Source organism: Pogoniulus pusillus, chromosome W, assembly GCF_015220805.1.
Source record: "Pogoniulus pusillus isolate bPogPus1 chromosome W, bPogPus1.pri, whole genome shotgun sequence".
Classification (NCBI taxonomy): domain Eukaryota; kingdom Metazoa; phylum Chordata; class Aves; order Piciformes; family Lybiidae; genus Pogoniulus; species Pogoniulus pusillus.
This window is the reverse complement of record NC_087308.1, coordinates 234,518-252,060: the sequence shown is the minus strand read 5'-3', so window position 1 is coordinate 252,060 and position 17,543 is coordinate 234,518. Positions and strand designations below refer to the sequence as shown.

The 17,543-nt window shown below is 46.2% G+C and overlaps 1 protein-coding gene across 2 annotated transcripts in view; it reads right to left on the bottom strand.

Moving 5' to 3' along the window:
* Positions 1–17,543, bottom strand: part of LOC135192884 (transitional endoplasmic reticulum ATPase) — a 125,698-nt gene that overhangs the window by 50,966 nt on the left and 57,189 nt on the right. The window contains exons 1-5 of one of the 2 annotated variants that reach the window (XM_064176263.1): positions 11,451–11,598; positions 6,782–6,893; positions 5,787–5,959; positions 2,059–2,201; positions 906–1,036 (exon numbers count right to left, since the gene is read on the bottom strand). In XM_064176263.1, coding sequence (XP_064032333.1) covers positions 906–1,036; positions 2,059–2,201; positions 5,787–5,953 — 441 coding nt within the window. In that variant the 5' untranslated portion in view covers positions 5,954–5,959; positions 6,782–6,893; positions 11,451–11,598. Of the gene's footprint in view, positions 1–905; positions 1,037–2,058; positions 2,202–5,786; positions 5,960–6,781; positions 6,894–11,450; positions 11,599–17,543 lie in introns of those variants that run through there. The other variant, XM_064176261.1, reaches the window with a different exon arrangement.

The following is a 17,543-nucleotide window of genomic DNA, read 5'->3' as shown; positions in this document are numbered from 1 at the left end:
AGTCCTCTCTTGGAAGAGCCTGGTAATCCACCCCTTCCCATCATGCAGTTGCCAGTAAGCTTGCCTCTTTGCCTTACCATTTCCATACTGCATCAACCCATTCTCCTAGCTGCTCCTCATTCATTTTGCCCTCAGAATCTCATAATTTTGATGGCCTTGGCTGAATTTGTTGCGATCTGCCTATGCTGTGTCCTGAAGAGCCCAAACCGGACTCATCCAATGCCCAGACATACTCCCACAAGTGTCAAATAGAGGTCAATTTTTCAGAAGGCACCTAACTACAAACCAACACTCACTCTGATTTGTAGGTAGTAAAGAAGCATTTACTTTATGAAGTATACAACCACCTTAACTCACTTCTCTGAGATTTCCTACTCTGTAACAGTGGCCAAGACCTGACAGACAACCCACTCAGGCTGCCTCAAGCTTGGGACACTCAAGGCTAGATACCTTAAGGGACTGTGGGAATTTTTTTTTTTTAAATCTCGAACATTTAGGGATTCAGATTTCTCACTGGAAAAGTACTAATTGCTTTCTTTTCACATGACATGGAATTTAGTAACATTGTAAGCCCACCCTGTTATAGATCAAGAGTATTTTGGAATTAAATGGTGCATTTAAGTCCAGCATGAGATGTCTGAAAGCAAATGCAAAACCGGCTGCTGCTGAAGTATGGCATCTTGACAGCAAATCTAAGCATTAGTGCCATCTCAGCATCTGGAAGGATACCAGAAGTATATTTCTATGATTACCTTCACCAGCAGCTCATCTCCTGAAACCATAGCTTTTAATAATTACATTCAATATATAAAATGCAAAACCAGGAACTGTAAACACTGCTGCTCTCAAAAACAGATTTCAGGCAGAGGGGATTCAGTATAACTGCATGGCAAAATTCAGCTCACCTCTCGTTTAATGGGCTCTCCTTCACAATGGATCACTGTGTCTGGAGCTACTATGCAGTAAGGACTTGGATCTGTCTCCACTACTTTGAACTCCACTGCACGCATTCCTCCACGCACCAAGAAGATGTCACCTATAAAACTCCACAATTCAGTAGCCTGCTGCAACACGTCTGAAAAATGTCAACCCTTGTACTACCAGGAGCCCCAAATGACAAAGAAGTGAGTTACATAGGTATACACTGCTGGCATTTTTAACATTGCTCTGCATTTTAAACTCAAGAGCTGTATGTACTGTGACTATCAGAGCACCACTTAGACCAGGAGCAGCTGAAGTTCTCAAATTTCATCCATAAAAAACAGTAAACAAAACCAGCAAACAGAAAAGAATACTTCCTAAACACAAAGCACAAAAGCAATCATTTCCATTCAGTTTCAATTTAACATTTCTAAAACAGGTAAAATGCCCAAACTTAATAAAAATTAATTTTGAAGTTATAACAACTAGCCATTACTAATTAGAACTGGTTGTCTTCAGAAGCAGAATACATAATACCGCACTATGATTCCTGGCTAAATTTGGATACAGAAGCTGAATAACTTCAACTTGTTTATACTGTATTAGTGTCTATTTATTCCAATAGAAGTGCTATTAACACAACTCTGAAAGTATATTTGGGGTTTATGCACTCTCCCATTTATTAATTAAATTACTTTGTAAAAGTGAATTTAGTCAGAGTGCCAGCTAGTATATCCAACCAATTGATTAAGATGTGGGCAACTACCCAATCTTATCAAATGGTAGCAACTTAGGAGAAAATTCCATGAAAGTGAGTTCTACCTGAGCCTTTTCTGATGTTCTCCCATCCCATATAGCAAAAAATCCACCACCAAAAAACACACAAAAAAATAAAACCAAAATGAACCACAGGAGATTTACCAAGCTTCTTTGCCTGCCAGCCAGCCAGCAGGTATCACCCTATCTCCTAACAATTATGGAAAAAAAAATCATCACTAGCAGTGTCTCATTCTACAGATGTCAGTCTAATGCTTTGTAGAGATCTCTGCAAGCTTTTAGAAATTCTCTTTATTTCATCTCAAGACTAGCTCAGCTAATGCTCACTACTATCAGGACTTTAATAACAGGTGCTATTACCTTTCCTGATGGGTCTGTATGCTTCCAGGAAGTATGGTTTGAGATAGACCTCAAACAGATTCCCTGTGATCCCTTCTACTGTGTCATCAATTGGCAGCACATGGATACGTTTGCCATATTTCACATCTGGGCAAGGCTGGATGCTGCAACAGAAGAAAACTTTGGTTAGCCATATCATCCTAGACTTACACTCTAGTCTTGAAAAGGCAGTGATGTTCCTTCCCAGGCCAGTACAAATGCCAGAAAGGACCCTCCAAAGCCTTTGGTGGGACTTCGGATCTGCATGAGAATGCTGACAAAGCAAAAAACATGCCTATTGGAGAGCTAGTCTTTACAACACATTTTACTTCACTCTTTTCAACCCTGTCCAAAACTGCTAAGGAGTTTCATACTTTCTTCCTGTGCTAGTTTGAAGCAGGCTAGAATGTTTTGGTGAAAAGAACTAGATAATTGGCTGAAAAAAGGAAAACAATGGTTGTGTCTCCTTCTCTCACAGTCTCGCTGAGAACTATGGGAACAAGAAGGGTAAACATTAGATAACATTCGCCATTTTCTCACTCTGCTTTTGGCTTCAGACTAAGCAACATCTCCTTAACCTCACTGCCACTAACCTTGCTCCTTAACCTCTTGGCTGCACCTCTTTTCTTTCCTGAGAACTGGGGTAAGGTTGAGAGGGGTAGGGGGGGGTACAGGGGTGGTTGAGAGCCCCTCCTGGGGACTCAGGTTTCTGGGAGGGGAGTTGTGCTTCTGTATTACTTTTACTTTGTATATTTCTGTATATAACTGTATATATTGTAAATATCTGCTTGTATATTGTGCTAGCTGTAAATAAATAGCTTCATTTATTTTCCCAGAGCCCATCTGAGTTAGCTGGGGCATTTCTAAAGTGTGGGGGGGCAGGGTAACAGCCAAACCACCACACTTCCTACTCTCTGCTCTTCTGTAGCACCCCCCTAGCCATCCATAGGCATATTCACAAATTACTGATGCAGCCTAAAGATCTGCAAGAATCATGAGCTAAATTTTGTTTCAACAAGAGCTACTGCTGAACCAACTGTAAAGGAAAGTAAGCTGTGGGAAACTGTTCCTTCCTCTCTCTCATAACTTACTACAGAGAACTGAGCTCCTGTTGCCCTGATTCTGAGCAAAGGCTCGCACAGTACCAAGCAAATGCAGCCAATTGTCTGTCAATTCCCCTTTGTGGAAATTTACATTTAGGTTGAAGTCTAAAGCCCCTTCCTCCTTTTTAAATAAATATTTCAGCTATTATTTTACAGTGTAGACCAACATCCTATTGTAGCAACACCTCAGAGTATCAAGCTGCAGCAGAGAGGCAGAAAACTCAAACTGGCTTTCTCAGCTAAGAAAAGCCTATGTGGAACTGCAGCTGAGCATGCGACTTTTCATGTGCTACTTTGAGACTTAAGAGATTGCTTTACGACATGCTTTACAGATAGGATATAGCATAATAGTAAAGGAAAAGACAGACTGCCCCAGAAGGAAAAACATTTGGCAGACTACAAGCAGGAAATGATTAACACATGAATCTGGATTTTGGCAGAAATCAGGTCACAGAAAGTAACACAATAAGTATCACAGAATCACAGAATGATAGGGGTTGGAAAGGACCTCAAAAGATCATTTACTCCAAATCCGCTGTCCGAGAAGGATCACCTAGAAGTCGTCACACCGGAATACATCCAGGCAGGTTTTGAATGTCTCCACAACCTCTCTGGGCAGCCTGTTCCAGTGCTCTATCACCCTCACAGTGAAAAAGATTTTCCTTATGTTTATGTGGAACCTCCTATGCTCCAGCTTGCAACCATTGCCCCTTGTCCTATCATTGGTCATCACTGACAAGAGCCTTGCTCCATCCTCCCAACACTCACCCTTCACATATTTATAAACATGAATGAGGTCACCTCTCAGTGTCCTCCTCTCCAAACTAAAGAGCCCCAGCTCCCTCAGCCTTTCCTCATAAGGGAGATGTTCCACTCCCTTCACCATCTTTGTGGCTCTGCACTGGACTCCAGCAATTCCCTGTCCTTACTGAAATGAGTGGCCCAGAACAGGACACAATATTCCAGATGCAGCCTCATCAGGGCAGAATAGAAGGGGAGGAGAACTCCTCTAGACCTAACTAGCCACACCCCTTCTAATACACCCCAGGATGCCATTGGCCTTCTTGGCCACAAGGGCACATTGGTGGCTCAGGGGCATCCTTCCGTCCACCAGGACCCCCAACAGGTCAGTCCCCAACCTATACTGGCACACAGGGTTGTTCTTTCCTAGATGCAAGACTCTACACTTGTCCTAACTATTTCATTAAATTTCTCCCTGCCCAACTCTCCAGCCTGTCTAGGTCTCACTGAATGGCAGCACAGCCTTCAGGTGTGTCAGCCACTCCACCGAGCTGTGTCATCAGCAAACTTGCTGACAGTGCACTCTGTTCCCTTAAAAATCAACAAGAAAACTTTGAGGACAAGAGGTGTGAAAATTGTGGTTGGACTAAGTGACCTTTTGAGGTCCCTTCCAATCCAAAGCATTCTAGAATACTATGAAGGCCTCCGATCCTTGCAACAAAACAAAGGCAATTGGTAATACATCTAGAAGGCTGAGAACAACTACAGACACAGTCCCAGCAGAGAAAGGGAGAGCACAGACTAAACTGTCACACTAGAAATTACTCAAACAGTAATCCCACATCAAGTTAAAATAAGGATTCATCTTTATTTTAAATCCACAGACTGACTCAAAGTGCTGTTCTGTTCCAACTACAGTTGTGTTGCATTTTCTACTGGTAGAGAGATGAGTCAGACTTTTCTCTCCTCTACAAAGTTCACATGAAACGCATTTTGCATTTAAACATTATTCCAGGTATCACCCCAGGAATTCTAGTACCAGAAACCAAGTTCAAATTTTCCAAGAACATATGCATGATATTCCAGTTTAAGATGCTCAGGAGAAAGAGCTGTCAAACCCTCACATATTTAAGCCTGCAAATTGGCATTTTTACATTTTAGAAACACTCAGATTTTCTCCCCTCACTGTCATCATAGAATGGAAATTGCCTCCTGTAAGCCAAGATATATACTTCAATGCTTTCCTGCTACATTTTGCAAATGTTGCACAAAATTTGTGCAACACTATTTAAAAAAAATATATATAATAAAAATTGCAATATAAACAACCTCCAAGGATTTTTAATCTTGCTATTTGACTACTTCATATTTTTGTTGTTCATTTCTAGGAAGCTTTAACTTCTATTTGTCATAGGGCATCTCAGTGCTTGAGCTAACCATACTATGAGATCAGTTACAAAGTTGCTTACTGCTTTCCACAGTTAACTTCACAAACAAAAAATTTAGACTGGAAAAACTTTTGAATTCATCTGATAGTGTAAATTTGGGAAGAAGACTGAGACAACAGTGGGACAATTGAACCACTTAATTTAATGGCAGGACCTGGGCCTGTGAAGGTCTTGAGACTTCAAGAGTCTTTAGCATATTTTTTTATTATTAATCTAAATATACATAGGGTCAGAAACACATGCAAAAGTAAACTGAGATCCCTGATGCAAGACATACACTTGAAAACATTTCTGTAATCTCATCTGGAAGACATGAGAATACTTCCTGTAGGCCCTGTCTCTGCTACAGACTGAATCAAGTCCAGACACAAATTTAGGCATCCCAGGGATATACAATGGCTAGCAAACTAGTCCTCACCTGATCACGTCACCCAGGCGCACTCTCAGGTTGTTGCGAACAACCCTGTTCATGCGAATTTTCTCATCTGAGCAGGTATCATCTGACAAAACAATGCAGACTGCTTCTCTCCTTTTCTTTCCTTTTAGCAGAACAGTGTCTCCTCTGAACAACTGCAATTCATCCATTTTTGCCTATAAACAGTAACGGCATTAAGACAAGCTTTTGAGAAAACAAGAATTCAAGCATTTGAAGGACAGCTACTTGACTTTGAAGAATTACATCTTGGAAATGATACACTACATCTACAAAGACAGAGGCTCCCACAATACCATTCAAGAGCTACATCCTAAAGTCAGACTAAGAACTGCTGCAGCTTCTGACACAAATACTTGGATTCATGTTGCAAAGCTACGTTTCAGGTTAATAGACAGTAATAGCTTGCATATTACCAGATTGTGCTAGTTTGAGCCTAGCTGGGCTATTTTAGTGAGAGGAATTAGATTACAGGCTGTGAAAAGGAAACAATGGTGATGTCTACTTCACTCATAGGTTTGCTGAGATGCATAAAAACAAGAACACAAACATAGATAACAGAGTTTGCTCTCTGGCTTTGGGCTGCACTTATCTCTCTCTAACCTGCCGTCTGTGTGACTAATCCTTCCACGTCCTAACCTCCCTGGCTGATCCTCCAAACTCACCTTGAACATAAGGCAAAGTCTGGGGTAAGGTAGAGGGGTGGGAAGAAGGTGGAAGGGTGGTTGGGAGCCCCTCCTGGGAAGTGGTTTCTGGGAGGGCTGTTGTGTTTCTGTATTACTTTTTAACTTGTATATTTCTGTCTATAGCTGTAGATATTGTAAATATCTGTTTGTATATTGTGCTAAGCTGTGAATATAAAGCTTTATTCAATTTCCAGATCGGCTGAGTCTAGTCTGGGTGATTTTCTTAAGTGGGGGGGTCAGGGAACACCCAAACCATCACACAGATTAAATGCTTTGCTTTTATAGATGACATACCTGGGACAGTGACACAACACTGTTGTCTTCATTGATGGCTTCATCAACAATTAACCGATTGGGTCTGTTCTTCTGCTTCAGAATAGCAGTTGACAAGTCATCCACTTTAGAACTGGCAAAGGAAACAGAAGTTAATGAGTCCATGTGATATTGCTACTTCCTTTCCAGACACCCCTCTGTTTCATTCTACATATTCTACAGGTTTCTTTGTTGCCTTGTCTTTTAGAAACTATATTTGTTTGTAAGACAAAGGAGAATATTATTCCTAGGGACCAGTTTCAGTTCAAAGCAGAATGTTTTCTGTCATTCAATAGAACTACTTTACTAGCCTGTTGTAGGTTAATGATTCACTGTTATACCACAGAAATGGAAATACTCCAGAGGTGGTGGAAAGTCTCAAGGGGGAGGACAGTGGATATTGTAATATGTTATTCCATTCCTCTTCCTGTATTATCCCTACTGTGCTAGTTTGAGGCAAATTAGAATATTTTAGGGAGAAAAAATAGATTATAGGCTGTGAAAAGGAAACAATGGTGAAGTCTACTTCACTCATAGGCTTGCAGAGATGTATAAAAACAAGAACACAAATATAGATAAGACGGAGTGAGAGTCAGTGTGTGCGTGTCTATGTTGCAGTGAGTGCCCTGAGCTGCTTCTGTGTAACTAATCCTTCTGTTTTCTAACCCCCCTTGCCAATCCTCCAAACTCACCTTGCATGCAAGCTATACTCTGTGATAAGGTAGAGGGGTGGAAAGAAGGTGGAAGAGTGGTTGGGAGGCCCTCCTGGGGACTCAGGTTTCTGGGAGGGGAGTTGTGTTTCTGTATTACCTTTTATCTTGTATATTTCTGTATATAACTGTATATACTGTAAATACCTGCTTGTATATTGTGCTAGCTGTAAATAAATAGCTTCATTTATATTCCCAGAGCCAGCTGAGTCTAGTCTGAGTATTTCTAAAGTGTGAGGGGGCGGGGAACACCCAAACCCTCACACTGCCAAGAAAGAGGATGGTTCCGAGGAGTTTAAGAGTGTTCTTAGGAAATTTCTGTTTCTAGGCCAGGGACAACCAGAACAACAAGAGGAAGAGGAGAAGGATGACATCCAGAATTCCAATGATCCCCTCAGAGAGGTCAGGGAAGTTAGAAAGGAATACTCAAGGGAATCAGGAGAGCCAATCGTAAGCTGGCTGGCAAGATGCTGGTGCAAATGCCCTGCAGGTAGGAGACAAGTCTGCCAAGCAGCTAGGGCCACTAACAAAGGAGAATGGAGTGGACAAATACCTAGGACAAATACCCTCACCTCTTGGTAAGGGTAGCTTGTGGACACGGTTCCTGTTGGCTGTGGCTATGAGATATCCTTCCTGACATGATCTACCACGCGCAGCCAAGAAGTGCAACACCATTGAGCAGGGAATTAAGCTTCTGAAGGAGTTTCCTGTGCAGGAAGTGCTTTATGGAGATCATGGCACACATGAGCCTGATGACATTCCTCTTGGAACAGGTCTCATGAAGAAGCTTATTAAGCTTGCTCCTTCATAATAGCATCTGTAGAGATTGAGGATGGTACGTTGATGTTGGAGGATTTCTTGCTTGCAGAGGACATGAAATGATAAACATGAGCAACCCATGCTGGGAAGTGTCCTTGGGCCCATCTTGGGAGTTAAGATACCAGGCACTGGGTAGAACCCCCCACATGCAGCTGCAGGGGGTGGAGTGCCAGCTGCATGTGGGCAGAGTTAGCCAGCCCCAGAGGCTGACCCTCAGACTGTTATGGTATATTACCCTATCCATGCCTCACATGTAACCCTGTACCCTCTGATTGTAACCAATCTTAAGTTGTGCACGCCTCTTGCAAGAAAGCATATAAGTCTCTGTAACACCGGAAATAAACGGACTATGACCATCTAACCATATTGGTGAACAAAGAGTCATTTTACCCAGGTGCTCCACTGGCAAATGGCACCTGAACAGTGAATCAGGCATGCAGATCAGACCGATGCAGGCCAGCAGCGGGAAGGACCGCCTTCAGGAGGGCCGGGTTTGGCAAACGTGCCGACCACCCTGTGGACATTTTCGTATCAAAAAGTAATGTCAGCCAATGACACCGGACCGGAGGGCATTGCCCAAGGAAGGGGGGCATTAGCTGGACACTCAGGGCTGTGGCTGGGCACTCCGAGTTAAACAGGTGAGGCCACTATGGAAACAGACGCGGCACTGTCCCCGCTGACATGCATACTCTCTGAGAGAGACGTTCCATCAGACATGAATAAGCTCCATGAGCTGAGCACATAGGAGGCTAGAGGACTCTCTGTACCGGATCTAGCCAGAGCGCTGGAGACGTGGGAGACGCACTTGGGACCGAGTTGCTGCTGACGGTAGAGCCATCAAAATCGCTCAAATGCTCAAATCTGCCTGGCAAGACATAAACCATTGCTTTAACGGACACAAAAAGCCCGCCAAAAGGCAATGGCTGCCACGTGTGACCGGGACCGCCCAAACCAGCATCCGTAATGGCAGCTGCCAATAGGTGCTCAGCGGCTGTAGCCGCAAAAACCTCCTCAGTTTGAAAAAGTTTTCGGGAGTGCCATAAAGTGACTCAGCACTGCAGCCATGTGTGCTGCAACGAATCTACCAAGTGCTGCAGCACCTCTTAACCCGCGATTGCCAGGGTCCGTTTATTGTCTGAAATGCAACACTCCCCCACGCCCCCCCTCAACAACAGCGTGCAATGCAGGACAGAGATTTTTCGCTCTTATTCGGTAAAGGAAGAAACTACTGAAGAGATAGAGGGATGAAAAGCCTAGAGAAAAAAGATACAGCAGAGCAACCATGCCAGAAGAAACCGGACACCCCCCACATTTTCTACCGTGCGGCGAGCAGTCTTGGATCCGCCCTTCACTGACCCCCACACCATCATAGCATGCCCCCCACAGCGGAATGCACCCGCAGACGAGATGCTTCCTCACAAATCTCCAGAAATTAGAGGGCTGAATGCAGCCGGGACGGAGTCTGTCAATTTTTGCCTTGCTTCTCTCAGTGTTGTGTTATGGGGACTAAGGGGAGTGGCAGGAATAGGTGCATTGGGGAAAAAATCAGTGGGAAAAGCTACGGGGTCCAATTACCATTTCAATGGCTCACACAGCCTCGTTAAATTGCTTAGCTCCTGCCTTTTTTTTTTTTCCCTTCATGTTCCTGCTTTCTGTCTGAGTATGTGAGAGAAAACAGCAGTTTAGAAGTTTTCAGAGTAAAGCATCAGGAGGTTGTACTTGGTAAAGCTGTAGATCTAGTACTGAAGTAAAGGACAGGAAACATATGAGGGAGAGGGAAGAAAAGAAACAACAGCCATCAGGTGGACAAGCCAAAAAGCCTGGGCGAAATGGAGGGCAGAGGCAAAAGCGGCGAAATCTGATGCTGAGACTGCCAGCCCTCCCCCTCCACCTCTGGCTCGCGGGGCCCGTTCCCCCGCCTCCTTCCTCCCTCCTTATCTCTTTGCAGGTTTTGCTGGAGCAGCAGAGCCCTTGGAACTGTTTGAGCTGGAAAATTACTGAGGCCTCAAAAGACTGACTTACACACAGACTTGAAAATACTGCCAGATGTCAAAAAGTTTATGGATGATGTTCACTGGATTCAAAAAGATAGTGAGAATAACCAATGAGGACGTAGCACCATTGCTGCCTCTGTTGCAGGGCACGGATGCGCACAGGCGTGTTGGAGAATTCTTGTTAGCAGAGGACACAGAAATGATAAACATGAGCAACTGTGCTGAGAAACGGCCTTGGGACGCTTCTAGCCCAGGAAATCAAACTGTAAACAAGTGAGCACCCCCCACACAGCTGTAGTGGGCAGAGTCAGATAGCCAAGGGGGCTGGAGTAGGTGATCTGGAGGGCTGACCCTTAGATTGTTATGGTATGCTGACCTATCTATGCCTTACAAGTAACCCTGTACCCTCTGATTGTAACCAATCTTAAGTTGAGCACGCCTCTTGCTAGAATGCATATAAGTCACTGTATCACGGAAATAAAGTGGATTATGACCATCTAACCATATTGGTGAACAAAGAGTCATTTTACCCAAGCACTCCACCGGCAAATGGTGCCTGAACAGCGAATCAGGCATTCAGCTAAGACCGAGGCAGGCCGGCTGCAGGAAGGACCGCGTTCAAGAGGCCGGAGGGTTGGCCAAAAAGGGGCCGATCACCCTGCGGACGTTTTTCGTATCGAAAAAACTATCGTCACCGGTGCCGCTGGACCGGAGGGCGTTACCTCGGGACGGAGGCGATAGCCGGAAATCCACGTCGCGGGTGGATACTCCGAGTTAAACAAGTGAGGCCGACGTAGGAACGAACGCGGCACTATCCCCGCTGACGTGTTTTACTCTCCGAGAGAGACATCTCACAGACTTGCTTAAGCTCTGTGGGCTGAGCGCATAGGAGGCTAGAAGACTTTATATTGGTCTAGCCGGAGCGCTGGGAGAGACGTGGGAGAGACGTGCTTGCGACTGAGTTGCTGCTGAGTGTAGACCCGTTAAAATCGCCCAAATCCGCCTGGCGAGACTTAAATCATTGTCTTAGTGGACGAAAATCCTGCCGACAGGCGCAATGGCGGCTGCGCATCACCGGGAACCGCCCCCGACCAGCACCCGTAATGGCAGCTGCCTGTAGCGACTCACCGACACCCCGTAATGGCGGCTGCCCATGGCCGCCCGACGGCAGCACGCTGCGAAAGCTTCTCGGTTTGAATAAGTTTTTCGGGACGGCCAAAGCAGCTCGTCTGCAGCCGTGAGTGCTGTAACAAATCTACCGCCGTGGCGAATCTGCCGGCTGCTGCGGCGCCTTCTTTCGCGATCGCCGGGTCTGTTTATCGTCTGGAATGCAGCCCCCCCACCGCACCCCCGCCAACGACAGCATGCGATGCAGGACAGAGACTTTCGCTTTTGACTGGTAACATGACATTGCTGAAGGGACAGAGGGACGAAAAGCAGAGAGAAAAAACAGAAACGGCAGGAGCGCCCATGCCAGAGAACTCGGAAACACCCCCCCCTCCTCGCTTTCGGAGTTTCGCCGCCGGCAGAGCCCTCCCAGCCCGCCCGCGCCGGAGAGCTCGGGACCGCCCCCCTACTTCCCGCAGCTCGGCGACACTCTGGATCCGCCCCCCCCCCCCCTTTCTCCGTCGCAGCCCGCCGCGCCCCCGCCCGTCCGCCCCGTGCTCGGCGGACCGCGCCCCGCAGCCGAGAACAAAGACTGTCGGCTCTTTGCCTCGATTCTCTCGGTGCTCGTGTGTCACGGGGAGAGACTGCGTTAGGACGGCAGGAGATCGGTGGGGAAGAAAGAATTCATGGGTTTCCTTGAGTTGCTTCAGAAGTTCGGTCAATTTGCATTTGTAAAGCTACAGGGGAATTAGCATTTCAATAGCTCAGACAGCTTAGCCTCTGCCTTTTCCCTTTTTTCTGCCTCTGTCTTGAAGAGTCTGAGAAAATCAGTGGTTTCGAAATTTTCAAAGTAGATTTCATACTAGATAATAAGGACAGGAGTATGAGGGAGAAGGAAGGAATGAAACAGCTGGGGGCTGGGCAAGATGGAGAGCGGAGAACGCCAGCGGCGCTGGGGCTGGCCCTCCCCCTCCTCCCCCCCCGGCTGCGGAGAGGCCCGCCGGGCCCCCCCCCCCCCCGTCTCCTCCGTCCGTTATCTCTTTACAGATTTTTTTTTTTTCTGCTGGAAGCAACAGGGCCTCGGAATTGTTTTGAGCTGGAAAATTACTGAGGCCAGAGTCAGACCTCAGGAGATTGACTTACACACGGACTTGAAAGCAATGCCAGATGTTAGAAAGTTTGTGGAAAAGACAGTAAGAATAACGACAATGACTTAGAACCATTTCTGCCCCTGTTACAGGCATGGACACACGCAGGTGCATCTTTTTAGCCACCAGATAATGACAGTTTGCACTCAAAATGATAGCTAATAGTTCCTGACTGGGGTATTCACCCGTCGCCTTACTGATTAATTCCTTCTACGGACTAGGCAGCAACACCTTTTGCACCCTTGTTCAGTGTCAAAAGAAAGAGAGGGAGATTGCTAGGCAATAGCAGAGATGCCAGTCCCACTGACAATGAGTGGAAAATCATACAGACACAGAAAGCACCAAACAGGACAGACTAGCACACTTATTACTAGAACTCAGATGCATTGCCTCTCTCAGCAAGAGCACGAGCACTGAAATCCACATTACAAGTCACTAACCAGATTCTGGAGTAGGAGAAGGGAATGATAGAGCTTGTAGGCTAACGCCAGTCAGCTCCTTCCCCCAATAAATATGTTCAAACAGATAAAGACAGGACTATTTTTGAAGGCCTTTTTTGATGGTACCATATTTTGGAGTATAGAAGTTTACTGGAGCAGCTGCTACTTACAATGGAATGAGCTTTGTGACAATTCTGATTTTTCTTTTTCTGAGAATACCATGGTATTGTTATCTTCTTGAAGTTTCTTTGCTTTTTCTTGAATTTCCTTCAGATGATAGATTTTTAGAGTAAGATAAGTTAAGGCTAAGGGTTTGTAATATGACAATTTTTGGAATTTAGGATATAAGGATATTATGGGATGTTTTTTCTTAGGTATATCTGGGCATCATTTAAAAAAAAAGAGGGAGAAAATGGGTTTAGAGGAAAGCAGGATAGCAGAAGAAATTTTTCTTTTTTCAAAATTTCTGTAATTACATTATACAGACTAGGCCAGTGGATCTGTTAGCCTAGGCAATGAATATGTCTGCATTTCTTCTTGTATTTGCTTGTGTTTGATCATTTATCTTCACAGGCCTTGATGAAGACCAACCTGATTACGATCAACCTGTTTTTTCCTTAAGTGAGCAGAAGTCTTGCTCAGATGGCAGAATTGTGGAAAGGACTTGAAAGGAGTACTGACATGATGATTATGTGTGTACGGATCATAAGGTTTGGATCACGGCTAACGGATTTGGGTATTTTCATGAGTTTTCAGTGATTGTGGTTTAATGGAATAGATTGAGTTTAGCACCTATTGTAAGGCCAAAGCCCACTCAAATTGGCACAAGATGGTGTATAGGGTTAACACTCCAGGGGAGTAACCCTGAACCTGACCCTAGGGGTCTTGGCTCCTCCACAGGGGTGGGCCACACTCCAGGTGATGGTTAGCCCACTCCCCCCCACTTCCTGTCCTATAAAGGAGAGGGGCTTCCTGTTCCTCGCTTTCTCTCTGCTCTTGGCTTCTTTGCTCCTTCTCGCTACACACACTACACACAGCTCTGCCTGCATACCAGCACACTACATGGCAGCCACGAGGCAGAGCCACCATCACACCACTCGGGTTGTATTTATCCCTTTTTTGTATTTTGCTGTTTTCCCTTCCCTATCCTTTGTAAACTTCCCTACCTCCAATACCTTTCTAAGTTATTGTTAAACTTTTCCTTTTAACTTCCACATTGAGTGAGATTGATTTATTCAGGTGTGCTTATCTATCTCTCTCCCTATATCTAATCCCTATCTTCGGGAAAGGAGGGGGAAGAGGTGAGGGCACTCTATAAATTGTTATTGGGTCTATCAAATTTATTAGAGTCTCTGGGAACTTGCGTTAGAACCCAAGACAATTTATTTGGCGTCTCAACGTGGGGCTAGGCAGAAAGAATTATTTCAGAGAAGATTTGGAAGTTAAAAAATGGATATTCAAAGAGTCTTATTCAGGCTTTTGGATGGCTGTTTTGGTCCTGGATGCTGAAGTTTGTCAGTTCCCATGTCTTCTGAATAGTCATTGATGTGGTCTGGGAATATTCTAAGCATTTGCCTTTCCGGGTCTATGCCTATTTCCTGAATTCTGTTACTAATCTAACTGTGTTTGGAAATGTTTCTGGAACATGGAATCACTCTGAGTATGTGTGTTGGGACACAGAAGCTCCAGATATTTTGGGGGAAAAATGGTACTGGATAACAGTTATTTCACTGTCTTTAAATGTTGTTTTTGGAAGGTATTTTGCAGCTCTGAGCTGGAACACGTGGAGACCTCGTGTGGACACTGCCATTAGGATGCTTAGGGGGAGGGGTGGCCCGCGGTGCTGTGGCTGCAGCTTCGGAGGGTGGGTGACAGGTCAGACTGGTCCGATGAGTCAGGCAGCCCTGAGCACAGCCACTGCCCCTAGCGCGGCTCCGCCCTGAACTCCGCCCCCAGTCCCACCCAGAGCAGCTCCTCGGACCCTGCCCCCTCAGCACAGCCCTGTCCACCTCGCTCCCATCACCACGCAGCAAGTTAGACCACACCTGAACCCTTAAAACAGACACAGATCCAGGGCAAGGAACCTCGTCGGGAAGCAGTAGCTCCCAGCAACAGCAACCATCTGGAAATGGATCTGATAATGGAGTTATCTTTATCAGCTCCACGCCCAGAAAGGAAATCAGGCACACAAGGCAGGAATATGCTAGGGCAAATTGACAGTCCCTTTTAGCCTGGCTTTTGAGATGTTGGGATGCAGACGCAGAAACCGTGGACCTAGATCAGAGGGAGACAAAGCAGCTGGGATCCTTGTCGAGGGATGGGGGTGTAGATAAAGAGCTGGGGAGGCTGGATGGTACCCACTCACTTTGGGCCAGGCTTCTCAGCGCCGTGAGATACAGATACCCCTCCAAGGATGACATGATTTTCCATCCCCTTAAATGGACAGATATGGAACAGGGTATCTCATACCTGAGGCAAATGGCTGTACAGGAGATAATCTATGGAGATGGCCAGATGCCCTTGGACCCCGATGATGTCTGCATGAAGCCAGCCCTCTTGAAGAAACTGACCCAGTGTGCTCCTTCCACATATGCCCCTACCCTGGGAGCACTGCTGCTGGGCAGAGACCCCCAACAACCTTCCCACAATCAGAGAGTTTGTGAATGACCTGAGACAGTTCGAAGATAGTTTGTCTAGGACCTTAATTGCAGCTGTGGAAACCCTCACCCAGGAGATGAACGAGCTGAAAGCCTCTGTCTCTGAACTGCAGAAGGCAGAGGATGGCTGCTCTTCACCTTCTGAATGGGTACAGGTCTCAGCTGTCAGGAACACATGCCGCCGTACTCCTCCTCCTCCCCGTAGGAGACCAGCCCAGAGCAGACAGGGGACACACAGGGGTTCACTTTGGGGAACACTGTGTGAACATGGGGAAAACATGGACAGATAGCATGGCCAGCTCACCTCAGCTCTATGGGCCAGAGTAAGGGAACTGCAGGGGACAAACACAGGGAATAACTCCTCCAGAAGAGGGGTTGCTGCAGTGTCCCGCAGGCAGCCCTCTCGTCCAAGGGGTGGTGAGGCCAGTAACTCAGGTCCATGTGCCTCATGTGGTCACAGTGCTCAGCATTAGAGGTGCCCTGTCTCCAGCCAGGTGGAGGCCAGGGATAACAGAGTATATTGGGATGTGTTTGTGAAATGGCCTGGCACTTCTGAAGCTGAGAAGTACAGAGCGTTAGTAGACACCGGTGCCCAATGCACTCTGATACCCTCCAACCATAGGGAGACAGAAACTATTACAATTTCAGGAGTCACAGGGGGGTCTCAGGAGTTCACTGTGCTGCAGGCTGAGATAAGCCTCACCGGGAATGTGTGGGAGAAGCATACAACAGTAACTGGCCCTGATGCACCTTGCATCCTGGGGATCGACTTTCTCCCGGAAGGGTATTTTAAAGACCCGAAAGGGAACAAGTGGGCATTTGGCATAGCATCTGTCCATCATGCCTGGCTTGTCAGATGACCCTTCCGTGGTTGGTACCCACAAGGTGGAAGATGTTAAGTTACCCATTGCTTCTCATGTAGTTCATCGTAGGCAATACCGCACCAACAGAGACTCCCTGCTACCCATACAGCAGCTGATTCGCCGCCTGGAGCAGCAGCTTGTCATCAGCAAGAGCCACTCACCCTTCAACAGCCCGATATGGCCAGTGCGGAAGGAGAATGGGGAATGGAGACTGACTGTGGACTTCACAGGCCTGAATGAAGTGACTCCTCCAATCAGCACAGCCGTGCCTGATATGTTGGAGCTCCAGTATGAACTGGAAACGAAGGAGACCAAATGGTATGGCACAATCGACATTGCTAATGCTTTCTTCTCCATCCCCATTGCAGAAGAATGTAGGCCACAGTTTGCCTTCACCTGGAAAGGAGTCCAGTACCACTGGAACAGACTGCCTCAAGGGTGGAAGCACAGCCCTACAATCTGCCATAGCATCATCCAGACCACACTGGAGAAGGGTGGAGCTCCAGAACATGTGCAATACATCGATGACATCATTGTATGGGGTGAGACAGCAGAGGAGGTCTTCGAGAAGGGTGAGAAGATCATTAATATCCTGTTGGATGCAGGTTTTGCCATTAAGAGAAGCAAAGTGAAAAGGCCTGACAGAGAGATCCAGTTCCTGGGAGTTCTATGGCAGGATGGCCAACGCCACATCCCTATGGATGTGGTGAATAAAGTGGCCACTATGGTGGAACCCACTAACCAGAAGGAGACACAATCCTTCCTGGGGTTTGTGGGCTTTTGTAAGATGCACATTCCTGGGTACAGTCAAATTGTGAAACCCCTTTTTGACGTTACAAGAAAGGGAAATAATTTTGAGTGGGGACCTGAGCAGCAGGTGGCATTTGACCAGATCAAACGAGAGGTGGTCCATGCCATGGCCTTGGGACCAGTTCGAACCGGCCCAGAGATTAAGAACATTCTCTACACAGCAGCCGGTGAGAATGGTCCTAGCTGGAGCCTATGA